General features: G+C 36.8%; 1 protein-coding gene across 2 annotated transcripts in view; it reads left to right on the top strand.

Moving 5' to 3' along the window:
• Nucleotides 1–20,349, top strand: part of gas7b (growth arrest-specific 7b) — a 56,943-nt gene that overhangs the window by 6,132 nt on the left and 30,462 nt on the right. For both annotated transcript variants that reach the window (XM_083556979.1, XM_083556980.1), the window contains exons 2-4: nt 7,145–7,265; nt 11,375–11,452; nt 17,690–17,775. In XM_083556979.1, coding sequence (XP_083413105.1) covers nt 7,145–7,265; nt 11,375–11,452; nt 17,690–17,775 — 285 coding nt within the window. The remainder of the gene's footprint in view (nt 1–7,144; nt 7,266–11,374; nt 11,453–17,689; nt 17,776–20,349) is intronic.

Raw genomic sequence — 20,349 nt, 5'->3', positions numbered from 1 at the left:
TTTGTAGAGTTTACTTACTATTCTTAGTATAAACTGTTTGTTTTTGTGTCTATGTAGTTATTACTTGAATGATTGGAGGCAAACAGTTGTATAAGATGTCTTTTTTTCACCGAAACCTGTTACAGCATGACAATGCCTCAACATTTCGGATGAATTGGCCTCTTAACCCTACATACACTGGCGATCAAAATTAGAGAACAATTTATAAACAATTGAACAGTTCTGAAATAATGTCATCTTCACTGCTCAACAGTTAAAGGGGTTTTTGTCCTGTCTATACCATGCTACCAGAACACCTTTTCCACAAAATAACTAAGGCATTTAAAAAAAATACATTATTTTGCAGAAAACACACTGATCAAAATTAGAGAACAAAAATGACTGTAGCATGGAAAAAGATTGCAACAAAATTCTCTGAAGGTTACTACAGTCAGCAATTAGTAGGAATTGTACAGGCCTCTGCTCTGAATGACTTCAGCACATCTGCAGCCACAGGACAGCACTAGTCTCTCACACTGCTCTGGTGTGATTTTGATCCACTCTTCTTCCAGTCTCCTTCACAGTTCGGTGACTGTAGTGGGTTTCTTGGCCATAACTTTGCCGCCAAGTATTTTCCAGAGGTTCTCTATTGGGTTGAGATCAGGACTCTGGGCAGGCCATGTCATTATTTCAATGTTTTTAGTTTCAAGAAACTGCTTTACCCGTTTTGCTGTGTGACATGGAGCGTTGTCCTGCATGAACACTGCGGGCTGATTGGGTGATGAACGCAGGGAAGGAACCATATGTTGTTGAAGAAGGTTCTGATAAACATTTGCATTTACTCTGCCATGTAGCTGTATAAGAGGCCCAACTCCTGCTGCAGAAAACATGCCCCAAACCATGATACTTCCTCCTCCACTTTTCACTGACTTCTTTACACACTTTGGGTTCAGTCTTTCTCCAGTTTGTCGCCGAACATAATGTTTCCCATTGGACCCAAATAAATTAAACTTGCTTTCATCACTAAAGTGAACTTTGGACCACTTCTCCTCTGTCCACACTCTGTTCCTCAGCAAAGCTTAGTCTAGCCTTTTGATTCTTTCTGCTAATGAGAGGTTTGGTCACTGCAGAGTGGGCTTTCAGTCCAAATGCTCTTAAACGTCGAGACACTGTATGATGAGACAGATCCTTACCCTGTTCAGCGCTGAACTGGTGAGTAATTCCAGCTGCAGTGTGGAAACGAAGCCCATTGAGATCCTCCGCAGTATCCTGTCCTCTCTTGTATTTGTCTTCCGTGGACTACCAGCCTTCTTGGCGGACTTGAATGAGTCTGTGATGTTGTAAAGATTCAATATTCTTGAAATCACAGATTTGGAACGACCAACTTGTCTTGATATGGCTGATAGGTTCATCCCTTTGGCCTTCATCTGGACAACCTGCTGCCGGAGACTTTCAGTCACTTTAGAACGGCCCACCATCTTGCAGAGTCAGTGAAACTGGAATTTAGGCTGCCAGTTAAATAGGGGTTGACAGATAATCAAGGAAATTAGCAGCAGGTACCAGATTAACACCAATAACTGGGCGGTATTTGAAAGTGTTCTCTAATTTTGATCAGTGTGTTTTCTGCAAAATAATGTTTTTTGTTGAAATGCCTTAGTTATTTTGTGGAAAAGGTGTTCTGGTAGCATGGTATAGACAAGACAAAAACTCCCTCAACTGTTGAGCAGTGAAGATGACATTATTTCAGAACTGTTCAATTGTTTATAAATTGTTCTCTAATTTTGATCGCCAGTGTAAGTATCTGACTTCACTAATGTCATTGTGGCTGAATGAGTACAAATCTCCACAGGCAAACTCCAAAATGTAGTGGAACATCTTTAGAGAACAGTGGAGGTTATTATAAAAGCAAATGGAAGAAATACATTTGGAATTGGATGTTCAAGAGCATCTACCAGTTTTACAGTCAGGTGTACATGTCAGGTGTTTTTTATATATATATATATATATATATATATATATATATATATATATATATATATATATATATATATATATATATATATATATTTATATATCCTTTAATCCATTTAAATTTTGCCATTTTAATTGAATAATTAATTAATCACAATATAAATATAATAATATATAAAAAGTATATTGCATTCTATTTTATTAAATTTTTTACTTTTTAGAAAAAATTGGAAACTCTTATTTTATTATATTATTGAACCTAGTAGGCATTTAAATTTGTTTTAAAAATGTAAACTGTCCAAATGTTGATCACAAATGTTAATTCAATTAGGCTGCTTTATTAAAACGAGAAACAATTTTATGTTTTGCATTTCTTTCACCAACTGTAGCGAAATTAAACCGAATTAAACCGATTTATTGATTCAAAAACAAGGTACGTACCGTACCGTGAATTTAGCATTTTCATTAAAAGTGTTTCCATTGAAATTAGCGGAATGCATGGCCATGATAATAATTTCCCTAAGACTATTATAGTAAAAGTTTTTAACTGGGAGGTGTGATTTTATGTGGCAAACAGAGATAAGGGATGATACAGAGAAGGCTGGTTTCCTTTGTGGAGTCCATTGGGATCATGTACCAAACACCTAGCCATGGATTACCCTATATATATATATATATATATATATATATATATATATATATATATATATATATATATATATATATATATATATATATATATATACTATAGCAATATATCTATATATATACTATAGCAACTTGCCTTAAGTGAAAAATTAAAGCATTTCATTGATATCTGTAGTGCAAAACTGACTGTGTGGAAAAAATTGTGTTTAATATTTGTCCATTTAAATTCCGAGTGCTTGAAATCATACACAGAGATAAAGTAGTGTGATAAGATTACATGTATTTAAATAAATATGTCTTAATAGTTGTTAGAGAGGGTCAGAGTGAGACAGAGAGATTATGTTTGTGTGAATTATGTCCTGCTTGTCTACTAATAATGAAGCTGTTGATGTTCACCTCTTATCCTGTTTTTCATTAGATGACTAATTTTAATGTTTTTTGCTATGTTTTGTCAGTTCCACCCTTTAGCCCTTTCAGAAAATTGTCATATTCACCATATATGTTAAACAACATGCAAAAATCATCCGTTTACCTCAGTAAAGTGACTAGGAAATGTTTACAAATGTTTTCAGTTTGTTTCTCTGTATGTTACTATGGTTACAGTTACATTAGTTACAGCAGCACATTAATATAGAACAACGGATTGAACCCAGCCCCTCCAGCCAATCAGCATCGAGTATTCAGATAGTTGCATGATAACACTGCAGATGTGGTTTCTATGGGAACGGTTTACTTTGATAAAAAATACTTTGAGAAAGACATTGTTGAAATAATCGGCTGAACTTTGGCACATCCATGTACTCGCTTGTGCATCGTTATTTAATTGCTGCTGAGCTCTTCATCCTGCTTGACCCATACACAGTCTTTTTGTGTGGATGTCATGGAACATCATGTGTCATGTACACAGTTTATGTTAACATATCTCTTTTTTGGCTGAGGAAACAGTGAGTCACTCAGGCATGAGGAACCAGAATGCGGCGTAAGGAATTTTTTTTTTTTTCTTTATATCTCTGTTGGAACTTTTTGTTTGGCGTGATACGACTCTGGATTAGACAGATAGCAGTAAAACAGCTGAGAGGCAAAAACATATTTTCGATTAATTCTTATAGTTCTAATTTGCTATTATGATTCCTTCCACTCTTCTGGGAAGATGTTCCACTAGATTTTGCAGTGTGCTTGTGGAGACTTGGGCTCATCTAGACACAAGGGTGTCAGTCAGTGGTCTAGTTCATTCCAAAGGTGTTCAATAGTGTTGAGGTCAGAGCTCTATAGCAGGAGATCTTTCACTCCAAACCCATACAAAGCTTGTATTCATGGAGTGCTCTTGTGCCGAAGACTCAAGATTTCCTACTTTAAACTTATCAAACCATAGCTTCATGGACCTGGCTTTGTACACAGGGGCATTGTCATGCTGAAACAAGTTTGGGTCTCCTAGTTCAAGTGAAGGGAATGTTTCATACTAACGCATCCAAAGACACCCTTTATAATTGTGAATTTGGGAAAGAACCACATAAGGCTGGGAAAGTCAGGTGTCCCAATATTTTTGCCATATAGTATGTATATAGCAATAATTTTTATAAAATACCGTAAATCTTAATACAAAAGTGTTGGTTTTTGTATATATATATTTTTAATACTGCATACTTATGTGTATAGAGAGTCTATGAGGTTATCTATGAGTGACCACAAACACTCCCCTGTCAGAGACACTACTTTGTTTCCATAGAAATCCTGTTAATAATAACGTTGTGTTCTATCTTTAAAAATGGAAAGATCAAAGGTATAGCTTATTTTCGCCTCAGGTATTTGAAGTATTCTTTCCCCTGACAGTTTATTGCTGACTTTCCCAGCAGGACAGCAGTGGAATGCAAGGAAAAGCTTTTGAAATATATATTTTTTTCCAGCCCTGGGTGTGGGAACTGTGTGTCCTTTTCAGTAGATAAAATAAGAGTTTATCAGGATTCTCAAGTCCATTCTCACAGGATACAAGCTAAGAAAGGAGGAGACATTGTGACATTAAGTTATTTGTGTCTTTGTCTCTCCTTCCCTTAACAACCGCCTCACATGTCAGGACTATCCAGGAAGGTCCGAATGGATTTAGATTTGGATTCGGATCAGTTGTTGGAAGATGAGCCACTGCATGGGTGGCTAAGGCTTTACACACATGAAATCTATAGCATGGGCAATCCAAAGGCAGAAGATCTTTAAGTTTGTTGTCTGCAGTTTTCTGATTCTGAGGATGATTTTGTGTCTAGTTTCAGTTACTTTACATTTATTTAGTTAGTTGAATCTTTTATCCGAATTGAGGCTGAATCACTGTTGGCTGCGTAGTGACTTCATCTCTAGATTTGGCGAACTTAAGACCCCATCAGCAATTTAATTTTTTTCCCCAGTAATGTAAGTAAATGTTGAAGACTCTCCTGCTTTTGAATAATCTAATCAACATTGTCTCAACTAATCCATGACCACCAGTGTTCAAATCAAATAAACCTTGATCACCAGCAACTAAATAAATTAGGATCAATTCATTTTTATTTGTGTAGCGCTTTAAACAATGTACATTGCCTCAAGTTTTATTGCCTATACATTTCATTTCTTATCATTATAAATGTATCCCTGATGTTTATCCCTGATGCCTCAGTCACTGGTGGCTTTGGCAAGAAAACATTCCCTGAGATGGCATAAGGAAGAAACCTGAGTGGTACCAAATGTCCTTTTATTCCATTCATATGTCAATTCATTGCAGTTCCATTATTGCTGAGGTGTGCAGTGATAGGTTCTTAATTCCAAAATTGTTCCTGCAACCATATGGTCCTGAGCCCTTGTAACAGGTTGATATTATTGTTGATATTTATTACAGTCCAAATCAATCCTTAAAGGTGCATAGAGTGGTCTCTGTCTAACCACTATAATTTGGCCCATTCATACCTTTTGAAACATTTGAAACTCTGGTAATACAAGTGAAATGTTTCATCTAAAACTTCTATTCTGCTTAAGACTTATTTTAACTTTCTTTTAAAAATCGTTATCCATTATGTAACACCTTCTGTTATGCAAACCATCATGATGATTCAGTAAATACGGAAATTAGACTCTTATGTTATCTGGTGACTTCCCGCACCATTTCGAGCATGAATTAGCTAATTTCCTTTTTTGTTTGTTTTTTTACATAAGGAAGACCATTGGAGAAGACATGGGCCAGTAACTTTAATGATTTATCAAAGGGAAATAGAAACTTACGTCACAGCTAAGAGTTTTGAGTCATTTGTTTTGCTACTAGAACATTAATTTTAACTTGGGCTGCTGAACTCTCACTTGTGTGCAGTCATTGACAAGGAAAGGGAATTTGGCTTGGTTTTCTAAAACATTACAGATATAACAATTTGCTCGCAAGAGCAATTAAGACATTTCAAATTTGTATAAATATTTAAAATAAGAGAAAATAATATTTAAAAACCAGTTCTACATTCACACTCCCTAACCCAGGCCATGTATATCTCTCCCTATGGATGCTATAAATGTAATTTATGTGTGGTATTTTACACCGGAGTCCATTCCTCCCACATTCCCAGCATTCCTGACTGGGGAAAATTACCGATGAGAAAGCCTCTATGAGCTAAGCTTTTAAAAAACATTGGTTAAACGCCACAGCTGAAGGCAGTGAGGTTTCACAGGGGCCGAATCCAGACAACAGATAACTGCAGTTAGGGAATTCCAGACCGTGCTACATTTCATGAATGACTGAATGTGATTGGGTTTTACCATTCTAGTTAAATTGTTATAGTTTTGTTCAACAGTCCACATTACTGAGAAAAAAACCTTGGAAATTTCCTAAACAGTCCTACATATATAAATAGGTTAGGAATGTAAATTCATAGGTTAGTCCCTATAAGCTTTGGAGATGCTTTATACTATACACATGCACATTACAGAAAATTTATTTATTTGCCTATCCCAGCAATGCTAGGAAGCTGGGGTCAGAGTACAAGGTCAGCCATTATATAGCACCCCTGGAGCACAGAGGTTTCCTTGCTTAAGAGCCCAGAGTGGTAGCTTGGCAATACTGAGGTTTGAACTGCCCGACATTTTTAAATAGTAATCCATAGGCTCAACCACTGAGCTACCACTTCCACAATGTGCAAGCCAGTGGCAACTAATCCCAAATGAGTGAGCCATTGACAATTGCAAGGAAAAACCTCCTAAAATGAGGATGAGGATGAGAACCTTGAGAAGAACCAGACTCAGGATCTTTAGGCTGTTCATGTGAAATCATTCTCAGCTGTACTGAGTGGCGGTCAAGTAAAGAGAACTCCATAGCTTACCATATTAATGGATATAAAAGATACTGAATGTGGTAGCTCAGAAGTCCCAGTACCACCAAGATGACATTGATGGGCTCTTGAGCAATGCCAATAACCATCAAGGACTCAATTTTATAAAATGAGATAAGTCACTCAGGTTAAGGGCATCTTCCAAATGCTGTATATATGTATATAACTTAGATGTTTTACACCAAAACAAAAACATATCTAACTTTTTCGTGCAGAAATCTGCCTCCTTGAGCATGCTGCCTGGTGAGGACATTTGCCAAAACCCATTGCCCAAAGACTGGAAGTGTTACATTTCACCAGATGGACAGAAGTACTACGTCAACACTGTCAACAACGGTAAGCACCTCTGAATGTATTAACAGGTTAACAATACAGTCACTAGAATTCTGCAATTAATGTTTAGTAAGGACTCAGGTTAGTTTGAAATTCACCACAAAGGAAAACCTTGGAATTTTGCATTCTTTATTTTATTATTTAATCAGTATATTTTTGTGAGGTGGGACAATAGCTTAAATAAACATAAAGACAACCTGTACATAAACAATTTTCTGTGCTTCTCAGGATCAACCCAAGGATCTTGCTACTATGAGGCAGAAACACTATACATGCATTCTTTTATAGTGCATTTATTGAATTAAGATTTCTTAGTTTAAGTTCAAGTTGTATGTGCTGAAGTCAGTCATTCACAACTGGCCTGCTTATGTCAATGCTAATGCTTGTGTGAGGCTGGTACAGGTCGGTGTCATTAGATCAGAGGCTCGTTCATGATATCTCTGATTGTCTCCACACATCACTTCGAAACAATCAGCTTTGTGTCTGTCTCTCACCGGACTGTACTACGCCCTGGTTCTTCACCCACCAGGCATCCGTCTGTGCATTCTCAGGATGACTAAATGAGGATCTGGACTGAAAACAGAATTAGTCAGGCTATAATTTGCACTATTGACTTTCCATTTTCACATTAATAGTTTGTCATTTTAGCATCTATTCAAGCAATATGTGGAAATTTTAAAATGACCAAATATGCGTTGCTCAAACTGAGTAATACGAGTCTGTGAATGAGCTCCTAGTGTGTCAATTTCATGCTTTTTCTAATGTGGTCACCATTTCAGGCACGGAAATTCTGCACAGCACAAAGATAACTGGATGTGAAACATGGCAAAAATGACTCAACTTACTGTGAAAAAGATTAAATAGTACTTTAGTCAATACAATAGGCTGTGACTATTTGTTAGATTTTTATCATGCCCAAAGGAAACTTAATTCTTGGAGAGGTTTTCCGTATAGATAAGAAGATATACTAGCCGGAGATGTGTGAGCCCAGATAAAGACTCCCTGTATACCTTACATACAAACATCGTAAATATTCTATAGACACTAAACAGACAAAGGAATGTGTGTGAATCAGTGTGAGAATCATCTTAACACTAACACTATTATAGTATATATACATGTACACATGCATCCTATACAGTGCATGCCTCAAAGCATTTGAAAGAACACAAGCTACTGACTCTTCACACCTCGGTCTGCAATGTATCCTATTTTTTAAGAATATATTAGCTAACAAACGAACCTTTGCTAATCTTAGCAATATTTGCTGCTGGGATAGACCAGCTAGCTGGCTACTGTACAAGGTAGCATGGCAAGGAGCATCTGCTGCTACCTACATTTATGAGGTATCTGGAAATTTTCTCCCTAAGTGCAAGCAAGTATTCACTATATTGCTACTTGAAACACAACAATGCATTGTTAAGGACATTTTAAATCAGAATCTGTGAAAGAGCAAATAATAATGCCAGGTTTTGGTAGTTATACAGAAGATAAACACATGCGACTACCATCAAAGTTGTTATGATTGGATTTAAAGGGGATTTAGTGACTGGATAAGCCAGAACACTCAATAACAAAGAGCTTAGAGAATAGTAGCTCTTAATATAAGGTTGCTTTGACATGGCATGAGTTTCTTGACAGCTAAAAACTGTAAACCACTCTCAGTTTCAAAGCAATTAAGGCAGCTGGTCTGTATAAAGTTACTTCCAGTTCTCACTCAACTTTTTAGCATGTAAACAAGAATCTTGTCAGTCAAATTACCCATCCCTCCCCCCACACACAAACACACACACACACTAATGTACTGGAACGCACAGACTATAAATTGCCTCCATTTTTAATCTGTTTAGTCTGTGTTCCATCACAGCTTAAAGACATGACCGTCACAAGGCTCGCAGTTGAGGAATCCGTGAACTAGCGGAGTGAACCATTATGTACCAAAACCGAAGTTTTTTAACACTTTTTTAAAGGTCTCATGTTAGCTTTCCTCACATTGTGTTTTGTTGTTCGGTTACCACGGTGATATGACAAATATGGGGGGTGTATGTGGTTTCCTTCCTGTTCTTAGTAGCAGCTTTCTGGTTCAGTGTTTTTTTGACCTACTGGTTATACCCATCCTCTAATAACACACCTGTATTGGACAAACACTATAGTGGTACAGGAAAAATAAAATCCACCATTGAGGAGACTCGTGATCAGTCATGCTAATGCTGTTTTTACCTATATATAGTATATAGAGAATTTTCCTTAATATAGTATGTTTTTCAACACCTATATTGTAGATTCTGATACCAGATCGAATAGCAAAATGAGTATCAGGGAATCAGGCGCATTCTTTATAGCATTATTTAAAATTATGCCTTGTTGTCAATGACAATATAAGGTGTAAAAGTTGGTACTTTCACTCATTTTGTATTATGCAAGGTTTGTTTTATGCAGCTAGCTAAGAAAACATTGCTTAATCCTATGCTTCAAATGCTTTACAGTGTCATGTGTATGATAGAAAACTGCCTTAGTTCCTCTTCTTGACATTTTCACAGTGCTTTTTTTTTTATAGGGAGGATAAATCACAAGTTTGTGTGCCAGTTCACATCATCTGTTTATACACTATATGACAACATACAGCAGTATTGGTATTGGATGCAATTTTTCCTAGCAAGAGACTGATCATATACACACATTGGTCAAATAAATCTTTGAGAAATATTTAATAATAAAACTTGACGAATGAATTCAGTTGAAAAGTTTTTTCTCCTGCATGAATACGTAAGCTGCTATTTGAATCCCCTAGTCGTGAACAAATGCCAGTGTAAATGACACCTTTTTAATGGGAAAATGTCATACGGTCAAATTGGTTATGATCAATGAAAAATGAAGGTTACGCATTTGGGTAAACTGTCAGGCAGGAACAGCAGGCACCAAAGCCAATGCTGTTACAGATGGCAATAAATAAAAGATGGACTTCAGACTTTGCCTAGACATAACTAGGGCAATATTCACAGCATATTCCTTATCCTCATTATGGACCAGAAGTATGCGATATCCTCTCTGTTGTTCTAGCAAATAATTCTATTAAATAAAGAGAGAGAAAATCGAAGGACGTTGAGGCGGAATCTTAGCCATCTTGGCGCAGGATGTTTGTATGAACGAGATCATTTGATTTATGTTTAGCGCAGATGCTTGTTGCTTGGTAACCAGTTTGGAGTCACAGATTATTAAATGATACGCGTGCATATTTATTTTTTTAGACTTTCATTACATTTTCCAGACACTGACTGATTCAGCATCGACTTTAGTCTTTTCAACGCTTCGATTTTCACGATGATGAATACCCACAGTATCTAAAATGGCCCATTGATATTCAAGGCAGACAGATGAAAGTGACGAGAGAAGCGATTTAGGATCGGTCGTGCATTAACAGACAGAATAAACCTAATCAGAGCGGCATCGTTGACATGCTAATTAGAGTTGCATAACATTGTTGACGGCAATGAGAAGGAAACATGTCTTCTCTACATTAGCAGTCTGCAGGCAATGACATTATCATCGTCGGTTTAGCTGATGCCTTTCATAATATCGATTGCCTCATTACCGAGAAGTGGAGGGGGGAAAAAGTCGTATGATGAATGCCCTCTGATGACACAGTCAATCATTTCTGAAAGATCGTGAGCTTACATTGAGAAATCATTTCCCCATCCATGTTATTCATGCTAAACCAATGGCTTTAGCTGTGCTTTCTCTTTTGGCGAGCGCTGAAAAGGCTTTTTTTCAGCAAAGCCGTGTAGATAACATTATCAGTCCTCCTAGTGTTCAGTTTGTCGACTGGAGATATCTAAGCCAGTGTTAACTAGAATAAATATATAATTTATTTTGCAAGTCAATCCCTAAATACGTGCAACTGAATTCAGGATTCATCACAACTACGGTCAATTAAAGCTCCAATAACCATTTTTTCAAAGGGGTTTACATTATCCAGATTGCTTTTACTATACTTTATATTATATTACTGTACTTGTGTATCATTCAGGCATTCAGGTCCAGCACAGCACTCACAACTGTGTAGTTGATGTAATTTCTTGTAAACATTCTACCATTCTCCTATTCTTTTGCAGAGACAACATGGGAAAAGCCTTCCAGTGTCCCTGGAACACCCAGAACATTACTGCGGCACAAAAATTCCTTACCAACAGGTAATTCTGCTTTCCTTACAAAATGTTTTTTATGTTAGTGCCTACATTTGCGAGCAGATGATTTAATTCGTTTCTAACATTTTAGCCAGTTTTCATTTAATAAAGTTTGACTCTGAAGCTCTGGTGGCAAATTTGCTGTGAAAGGAAACGTCGTAGGCAGGGGTATTTCTGTCTTTTACATAGCACTTCTTTGCACATAAACCCTTTAATAACACATTTCCTGTGGTAAAAGTTGAGTCATGTTGTGAACCCTACCAGCTTTTTCAGTAGCTGGTGATTCCTTTGCCATTTAGAACAAGACACTGCAGTCAGGGTTATACTCTAATCAGCTAACAAATGGCTAAAAAGAATTGTGCACAATGACTACATAATTACACTCCAATAAGGATACTGCTTATAAAAAGTTTCCGTTGACATTAAACTATTTTCCCTTTAATAAGTATGTGGCAATATTAACATATTAACATGTGTGTTTTATAAAATTCATCACTGCTGAACCATATGTGGTTCTTCCCCAAACTTAACACAAAGTTGGAGGCACACAATTGTATAGGATGTCTTCGGACATGGTAGCATTAAAAGGTTCCCTTCGCTTGAACCATGAGACCCAAAACCTTGTGCCCTTGTGCACAAAGCCAGCTTCATGAAGTTATTGTTCATATGGGTTTGGAATGGAAGGTCTTGAGCAGTGTTGGGCAGTAACACGTTACTGTAACGCAGTTACTTTTGACAGTAACTAATACTGTAACGCATTAATTTTTAAATAAAGTAGTTTCGTTACCGTTAGCGTATGGTGCGTTACCCGTTACTTTTATAAAATGAATAAATTTTGGCTGAAGTGTAGACTACAGTCTAACCTGTTTACAGCAGAGACGCATTGTAGGATTGGTGGATGAACCACTGTAAACACGAAGAAGACGCACTGTGGGCGTGTCTCCGTTTATTCAGGTCTGTGCGGCAGTAATGGCGAGTCGAGGCGAGAGCAAGACGAGTTTCTCAAAGTGGAAATATGCTCATTATTTCACTTTAGTTGAGTATAAAGACAAAAACTTTTTAGTCAAATGTAAGCTGTGTCTTTCTGGTTCAAAGCTCGTATCTACTGCAATAGCAGCACCTCAAGAAACTCCACGCCTCGACGAAGCTAGTAGCTAGAAGCTAACCCGGGGTTCTGTTCTACATTGTTGATAGTTTTCATACTTCAGCTGTGAAAGGAACATGTTTAAGAGCTCAACACAACAGCTTTTATGATGCAGAAGCCACTTTAGTTTTTGATTCTGAATATATTATTCAGCTTGTTTTGTTATTTATTTTAGAAATCCTTGTGATATATTCAGTTTGTGTTGGTCTGACTTTAATAAAATCGTGTTTAAAAATTACTTTGTGTTTAAGTCAGTTTTGTGTTTGTAGAGACCATAACGCATAAAAGGGCATAAATGGGAACATTGAAGAAGGTTCTTTAAAAAAGTAAATAAGAACTTACTTTTAACAGTAACGCATTACTTTTTGGTGTAAGTAATCAACAAAGTAATTAAGTTACTTTTAAATGAAGTAACTAGTAACTGTAACTAGTTACTATTTCTTAGTAAATAGCACAACACTGGTCTTTAGTGGCTTGCTTTTTAGCTCTGACCCCAACCCTATTGAACACCTTTGAGATTAATTAAACCACTAAGTGCATCTCAGGCCTCTGCACCCTACATCAATACTTCATTTTTCTAACTCCTTTTTTTAATAAATGAGCACAAATCTCCACAGGCACGCTCCAAAATCTAACATCTTAGAAGAGTGGCGGTTTTTATAACAGTAAAGGGGACTAAATGTGGATTGGGATATTCAAAAAGTATAACCTTATCATCAGATCCACAATTTACTGTCCATATAGTGCGTGTTGACTTGCAAAAAAAAACCCAGTTCCTGTTAGAAAGAGGACGCATTCCCAATTGAATCCCTTTCCAAATCTATAATTTGTGGTCTGTAGGCATGGAAAACATTTTCATAATATTCATAATATGATGTATTAGAAAAGCCTAAAACTTAAAAACTTTAAAAGTTTGTCGAATGACCTCAAATTTTCCCAGAGATTTCTTTACTGTGGGACGAATACAGGTATATCTTATGACCTCAAACATGCATAAAATCAGTATTCTGCCATGTTTCTGGAGTTTCAAAAACCACATATTGTGAATTGAGCAGGACAGTTTATGGAGGCGTGGCCTAAATCCGTTCCACATGAGTGTTTTGGCTCAAGGCTCAGGGATGTTATTTACTCCAGGGGAAGCTTCTCCAAAAAAAAAAAGATATTACAATATACAGCATCATTGCATGTTTTATTCATTTTATTCATATATATTCAGTTTAGCTCATTTTCATGAAGTCTGACAATTCTTGGCATTACATATTTCCATGAATAAATGCATGATTTCTATGATCTTAGTGGTGTAATATGTGCTGTGAAAGTAGCGAATTGTATTAACCTTCTTTCCCTCTCGTTCGTATTATTCAACAGCCTCCCACGCACACTCACCCACACTGCCGGTCCCTAAATCTTCTTGCGGTCTACCGAACGATGCCATAAATAGAGCCAGCACCGTGATGCAATCTTTGTCACTCTTTGGTTGTGTGATTACACTGAAGTGATTCAGTGAAAGATTCCCTGGCCATTTTAATAGCCTTCGTGGGGAATCATTTTTCACAAAGCTCTAACGCTTGAGCCACGCATAGGTTTACTTGTTCAGATTCACATGAGTGTACTTTATTTAAGAGCATCATACCAATAAAAACCCCAACCTCGCCCCGTTCTGACCCCCACACAATCCCAGAACAGCATTAATTCTTAGAAGCAGTTCTTTCCACCATCGAGCATTGTTGGAAACATTTTTCAGTCCATGTTTACATGATTGCATCATATTATTGCTGCATATTTAACAGCTGCACATTTGTTCTCAGGAACTGCTGTTCTACAACGTCCCAAAGGTGCTCAGGATGCAGGGCTGGAGAGGTCATTGGAGTTAATTAAACACGCAGTCATGTTTATGTAACCAATTCAAAGCAAACTTTTGCTTTGTGACATAATGCGGGAAGCTATTATTTAATGATTGGGCAAAAAGCGATACTCAAGATACTCAGCAACAACCATCTTTTGTATTTAAATGAGGCCTAAATGCTGATAATGGACCCATGTTTGCCAAGAAAACATTCCTTACACCAGTACATCAGCGCTCGCCTGAACTATTGACACAAGGCAGGTCAGATTTATTGATTCATGCTGTAGATGATGAATTCTGACCCTACAATCGATGTGCCTCAGCAGAAATTGAGATTAATTTACATTTCCTGCATTTGGCAGATGATCTCATCCAAAGCCATTTTGAGGAGCAGTTAAGTGCTCAAAAGCCCAGCCTTGGCAGTTCTTGGCTAGTTTTGGTGAGCTTGTGCCAGTGTAGCCTTTTCTTGCCTGACAGGAGGTTTAATGTGTTGTGCATTCTGAGATGCTTTTCTGCTTGCCATGATCATAAAGGGTGCTTATTTGAGGTCCTGTAGACCGCTTAGCCCCCCCAAATTTGCATCTTGGCCACCCAATCAAAGTTCGATTTTATTATTTTAGCCAAAGGGAAAAAAAACACAGAAAATACTAGCATGCACAATGATGATGAACAATGGTCTTCAACAATTCTAGACAAAGCCCTGCTTTCAGTGACACACTTACAAGCTCCATACTGTTTTGTCTACTTTTCTCAGTTTGTGATTGTTGCGCAGCAGCTAACTAATGCTCCTTTAATTAACATAGAATTTTTTTCTACACTTTATATAACTGCTGTTACAATTTGACTTCTTAAGGACTGAGGAGGAGCAGTGTTTGTGAAGGGTAAACTGAAATTAGCCTTAGCCTTTGATGTGCTAGCAGCAGCATTGCTACAGATCCATACAACACTAGGGTTGCTTATAGTCTTAAAAAAATCATCAGAGGCTATGGCTAATTTCAGCTTACCTTCCACAAGCACTGCTCCTCCTCAGTCCTCAACTAGTGCCCTAAAGCAGACCCATCTCCTGGCTATTTAAATAATGATGCACCATTTCACTAAATATTATCTCATTAACTAAAGTATTAACCCTTAAAATAAAGTGAGCAAAAAAATAAAAATTATCAAATTTTTTGATAAACTGTGGCGGAAAAAGAAAAGTGGCCTATAATGTGGCTATAATGTTCTGATACTGTCTTTATAATGAAATAATAGAAAAAGTTCCATAAATGTGGAAAGAAATTTGTTTAAAAATAGGTCTGATTAATTGATTAGGATTAAATTTGATTTGAGAAATTATCTGATCCAATAAAAACAAGATTGATGGAGTTTAACATAAAATACTGTTAAAGTTGTTTTCATTATCATTGTTCAGTTTTAGTTGAATTTGATTTTTTTCAAATGTTATAAATATTAGTTGTGGAAAAAAGTGAATTAGGTGTTGGAGCCACTACCACTGATTGCCCACTTATTATTTGTACCAGCCCACTATAATATAATTGGCTAGAACCGGCCTTGCTGTAGACTGATTCTAACCAGTCTTGCTGATGTTCCCTTCTGGCCATCAACAAGTCATTATTTGTTACACCATTCTTTGTATATAAAAAATATATAGAAAACCCAGGAAATCAGCATTTTCTCAAACTCTCAGCCCACCTGGCATCAAGTCAAGTCAAGTTTATTTCTATAGCGCTTTTCACAACAGACATTGTCTCAAAGCAGCTTTACAGAATTTAACAGTTAAGGTGAACGGTGTGCATTTATCCCTGATGAGCAGCCGTGGCGACTGTGGCAAGGAAAAACTCCCTTAGATGTTATGAGGAAGAAACCTTGAGAGGAACCAGACTCAAAAGGGGAACCCATCCTCATTTGGGTGACATCAAGTGTATGATTATAGTCTTTACACAATACAGAACACTGGAGAGTGAGAACTAACATGAGCACTGAAGTGTAAGATTATAAGTAATGATCTTTTTTAACAATTTTTTTACAGTAATTTGTGGTTATAAAACTAGGAGCTACTGAGCAACTCATGAAATAGCTCAACATTTGTGATCATCATAGATCCTTCACCAGCTTCTCCATGCCAGAGCCTTTAAACACTCAAGGAGGTCTAGTGTCCAAACTTCACATTAAGTGGGATCCAATTGGCACTGGTACGTCTCTAGATGGTTCGGGATGTTTGCGGGTCGGCATCTAATTCTTTAAAGGTCCAAAATCTTCATAAGGTGGGATGACAAATGCAACATGCCAAAGATTGCATTTCCCTCATGTTTGTTGTGAGCATGATATAACGATCTTGAACTGTAACTACATGATGATGCCAATAATGCAGACGACGATGATGATCGGCTGACTTGAATGAGCAGGTCTAGAAGTGTTCCCAATAAAGTGACCATTGAGTGTATGGATCGAGTAGAGGAGTACAGGAAAGAAGTGCTATCCTTCCCTATAGTACGGGGCTAAATTAGTTTTCGAGCAATTAAAAATGCTGTGCTGAAACTAATGCAATTAAACCACCATTCTGTGAGATCAGTGTCACTCGATATAAATGGAGGAAGGAAATGGCAAATGTGTTCAGGATGAGGACATTTCCACATGAGGATGTGTCTTATTAGAGGCTTCGCCACTCTTGAGCATGGATTGTTGTCCTTATTGACTCGCATGAGTGCGCACGAGGACCAGCACACACACTTTGCCAGAGAGCGCTTGTGAATCATGTTTTGAAATTTGATCAAAAGACTAAATGTCTGGTTGCTGAATTGCAAGGGTGTATATGGTGATTTTGAAAATTAAATAAGACCCCTGAGAGGGTGACATTTGCGCCTACCCGCCTTCTGTTATAATAGAATAGAACGGTGTGTTTCAAGCACAATCGCAACATGAGATTTCCTTTCTTTTCTTTCCTAAAAATACCGGCAAGGAGGTTGAAATTGAAAGCAGCACAGGGAGGTGCGATGAAAATGTTAAGTAAATAAAAAAAAGAGTGCTTCTCAACACTTTGGGGATGTTTGGGTTCGAATTGTGATGCCTTCAGTAGCCTGCACATGCATTTTGCAATCTTTCTTTAGCAACCAAATCCAGGAAATTCAATCACCGATTCACGACCTTTTGTATAAATTTTTTTCAAACGTCAAGCGCAACCTGATGTTATGAATAGCTGCTTCTTGTTTCCGAGCTCAGCAAGCTCACTTTCTTCCGCTGTGTCTGTTTCCAGTGAATGGATTTCATGGTAGCAGTGGTCCATTGCATCAGACTGAGCAGTCACATGTACCAAAACAGAAGGCCAACACAAATCAACAGGTAGGATTGATCTGCAAGATATCTGCTTCTTTATTTAACCTCATAAACACGATCCGTCTCTGCTTGAGCAGAAGCTTAACAAAGTGCTCTTTCTTCAGGCTTTAGAAATATTACGAAATTGTTTCCACACACGCGTGCACACGCGTGCGCACACACACACACACACACACACACACACACACACACACACACACACACACACACACACACACACACAGTAAAAACATTCACTACTAAAGAAGCATACTAAAGAAATGCCTATCTAAACCCCTGATTTGTATGCAGATTATACTAGTAACAGATGACACGCCTCGCCTTTTCCTCCCACTCCCAATTTCTCTCACCCTCTATTTAGCATTAGCATAACATCCATGGAAATCCTGGTAATAATGTAGCATTTTTTTGCTTTTTAATTGCACCCATAGTAGATTGTAGTGGATGAAGTACACAAACCATGTACTTGAGTAAAAGTAGAAGTAAAATATGACTCCAGCAAAAGTAAATGTGCTCTCTTTAAACTTTCACTTGAGTAAAAGTACAAAAGTATTTGCCTTCAAATGTACATATTCAAAGCACTATTTTTGTCACAAGACTCTTAATCAACTCAGTTTATATGAATGAGACTCCAATGTTACTCTCAGCGCAACAATCTATTGACAGAATGATATTTATGAGTCAAACACTGGTTGATATCTATTTAAATGATCACAGACCCAAAACCTTTTTTTTAAACTACTTAAAAAAAATCATGCAAATGAGGCCACGGGTGTTGTGGCGAGTTTGAGTCAGTCGTTTCTTCCACATTTCTTCCTCTCAAATGTTCTGCTTGCTGTTGAACTGATGCTGAACTGTATGTTTATGCTACATAGACACTACCAATCAATAGAAGCGAGCGCTTTACACTGATTGGTGGCTTGGTGTGTCCTTGACCAGTTAAGATTTTATCCACTTATAAATGAAAAAGGAACGAAGTTAAATTAAAAGTATTTTAGTAAAGTGCAGATATGCAAAAAAGCTACTTAAGTACAGTAACGCATTACTAGGGCTGCAATTAACAATTGTTTTGATAATCGATTAATCAGATTGAAAACTTAATTGTTTTTCAATCAGATGTTTTGCTTATTATAATGATTTAAAACCCTAATTCAGGGTATTTATGTATAAAGGTGTAGTAGGTGAAGGACTAGTTTAAGTATTCTAAATTTAGACAATGTATAAAGCTTATACTGTCTGCTTGTTGAGGAGAGCATGGGTTTTTTTTTCTTGAACAAATTCACTCATGCCGGAATGTTTCTTTTTGCAAAAAAATGTAAAATTAAACAGCATTTGAATATGCAAGGTTAAGCAGTTTATGTGAATCAAAATTTGTATTGTTTTAATGATAATTGAAGATGGCAGTTGACAAGTTGACAACTATGCTTAAAAAAAATCGATAAAATAATACAACATTGCTTTGTTAAAAAAATACACCGACATTTTGTTTAGTTGTGAAGATATAATCATCTAAAATATATAATTAATTTCATTTTGTAAATTATTAAATTATATATGCATAAATGAAGTATACATTATACATAAAAAAAACAAGCATTTGAACGCAGTAAATCACGTTTAATAAACAGATAAGTTACTATTGTGGTAGACGGAATGCTATAAAAAGAGAATGGAAAGGGGAAACGCAGTAAACTAACAGGCTTGATAAAAAAAAAAAAAAAATATATATATATATATATATATATATATATATATATATATATATATATATATATATATATATATATATATATATATATATATATATTTCCTTTTACGACAATTTTTTTCAAGATTTTTTCTTTTGGCATCGTCGTGAGTTTAAAAATCACCATTGGTGAATCTTTTCTCCCGATGCCGTGCAGCTCAGAACACAGGTGAAGTGCGTTTTTTCATGCCCGGTTGTTTTCAGCGTGACGAATGATTCGCATTTCCTGTTGCCAGTCTGAGTGAGCGGCAGGTCAAACGTCAGAGGAACATCATCCATATTTATGATGTGCTGCGGCCCGATTCAGCGGGAGCGCATCTGATTTAATATAAAGAGTTTCATTGGTTCACCTGAACCTGTTCGGCAATTTCATTGGTCTAATGTTATGGGGCTCAGTTTTTTGGCTTGAAGTTTGTGAAACCGGAAAAACCCCCGGAAAAATCCATAAATTAGCCGCTTCATTGTTTAAGCCGGGGGGTTCAAAGCGTGGGAAAAAGTAGCAGCTTATAGTCCGGAAAATACGGTATTCAACTGAACTGCCTATAGACATAAATAGTCACTGGGTCAACCCCATGTAGACTTAGATCATAGATGAGTAAAAATCTTTATATTACAATAATTTAATACAATTCGATACAACATCTTTGTGTTGGTGTAAATATGTAGTGCTTGACGTATTAAAAAAAAACCCTTTTCTGAATCATTTAATTAGGATGAAAATGACTCCTCACAGAAAACTCTCATGACATCTCGCCCTCTTGCAAATCATAGCTGTGATAACTTCAACAAAACACACGTCACAAGGACTTTACACCGCAATCTGAATTCCTCTT

This window comes from Silurus aristotelis, assembly GCF_946808225.1.
Source record: "Silurus aristotelis genome assembly, chromosome: 12".
Classification (NCBI taxonomy): domain Eukaryota; kingdom Metazoa; phylum Chordata; class Actinopteri; order Siluriformes; family Siluridae; genus Silurus; species Silurus aristotelis.
Note: the sequence above shows the minus strand (reverse complement) of the source record. Positions and strands in the feature narration are given on the sequence as shown.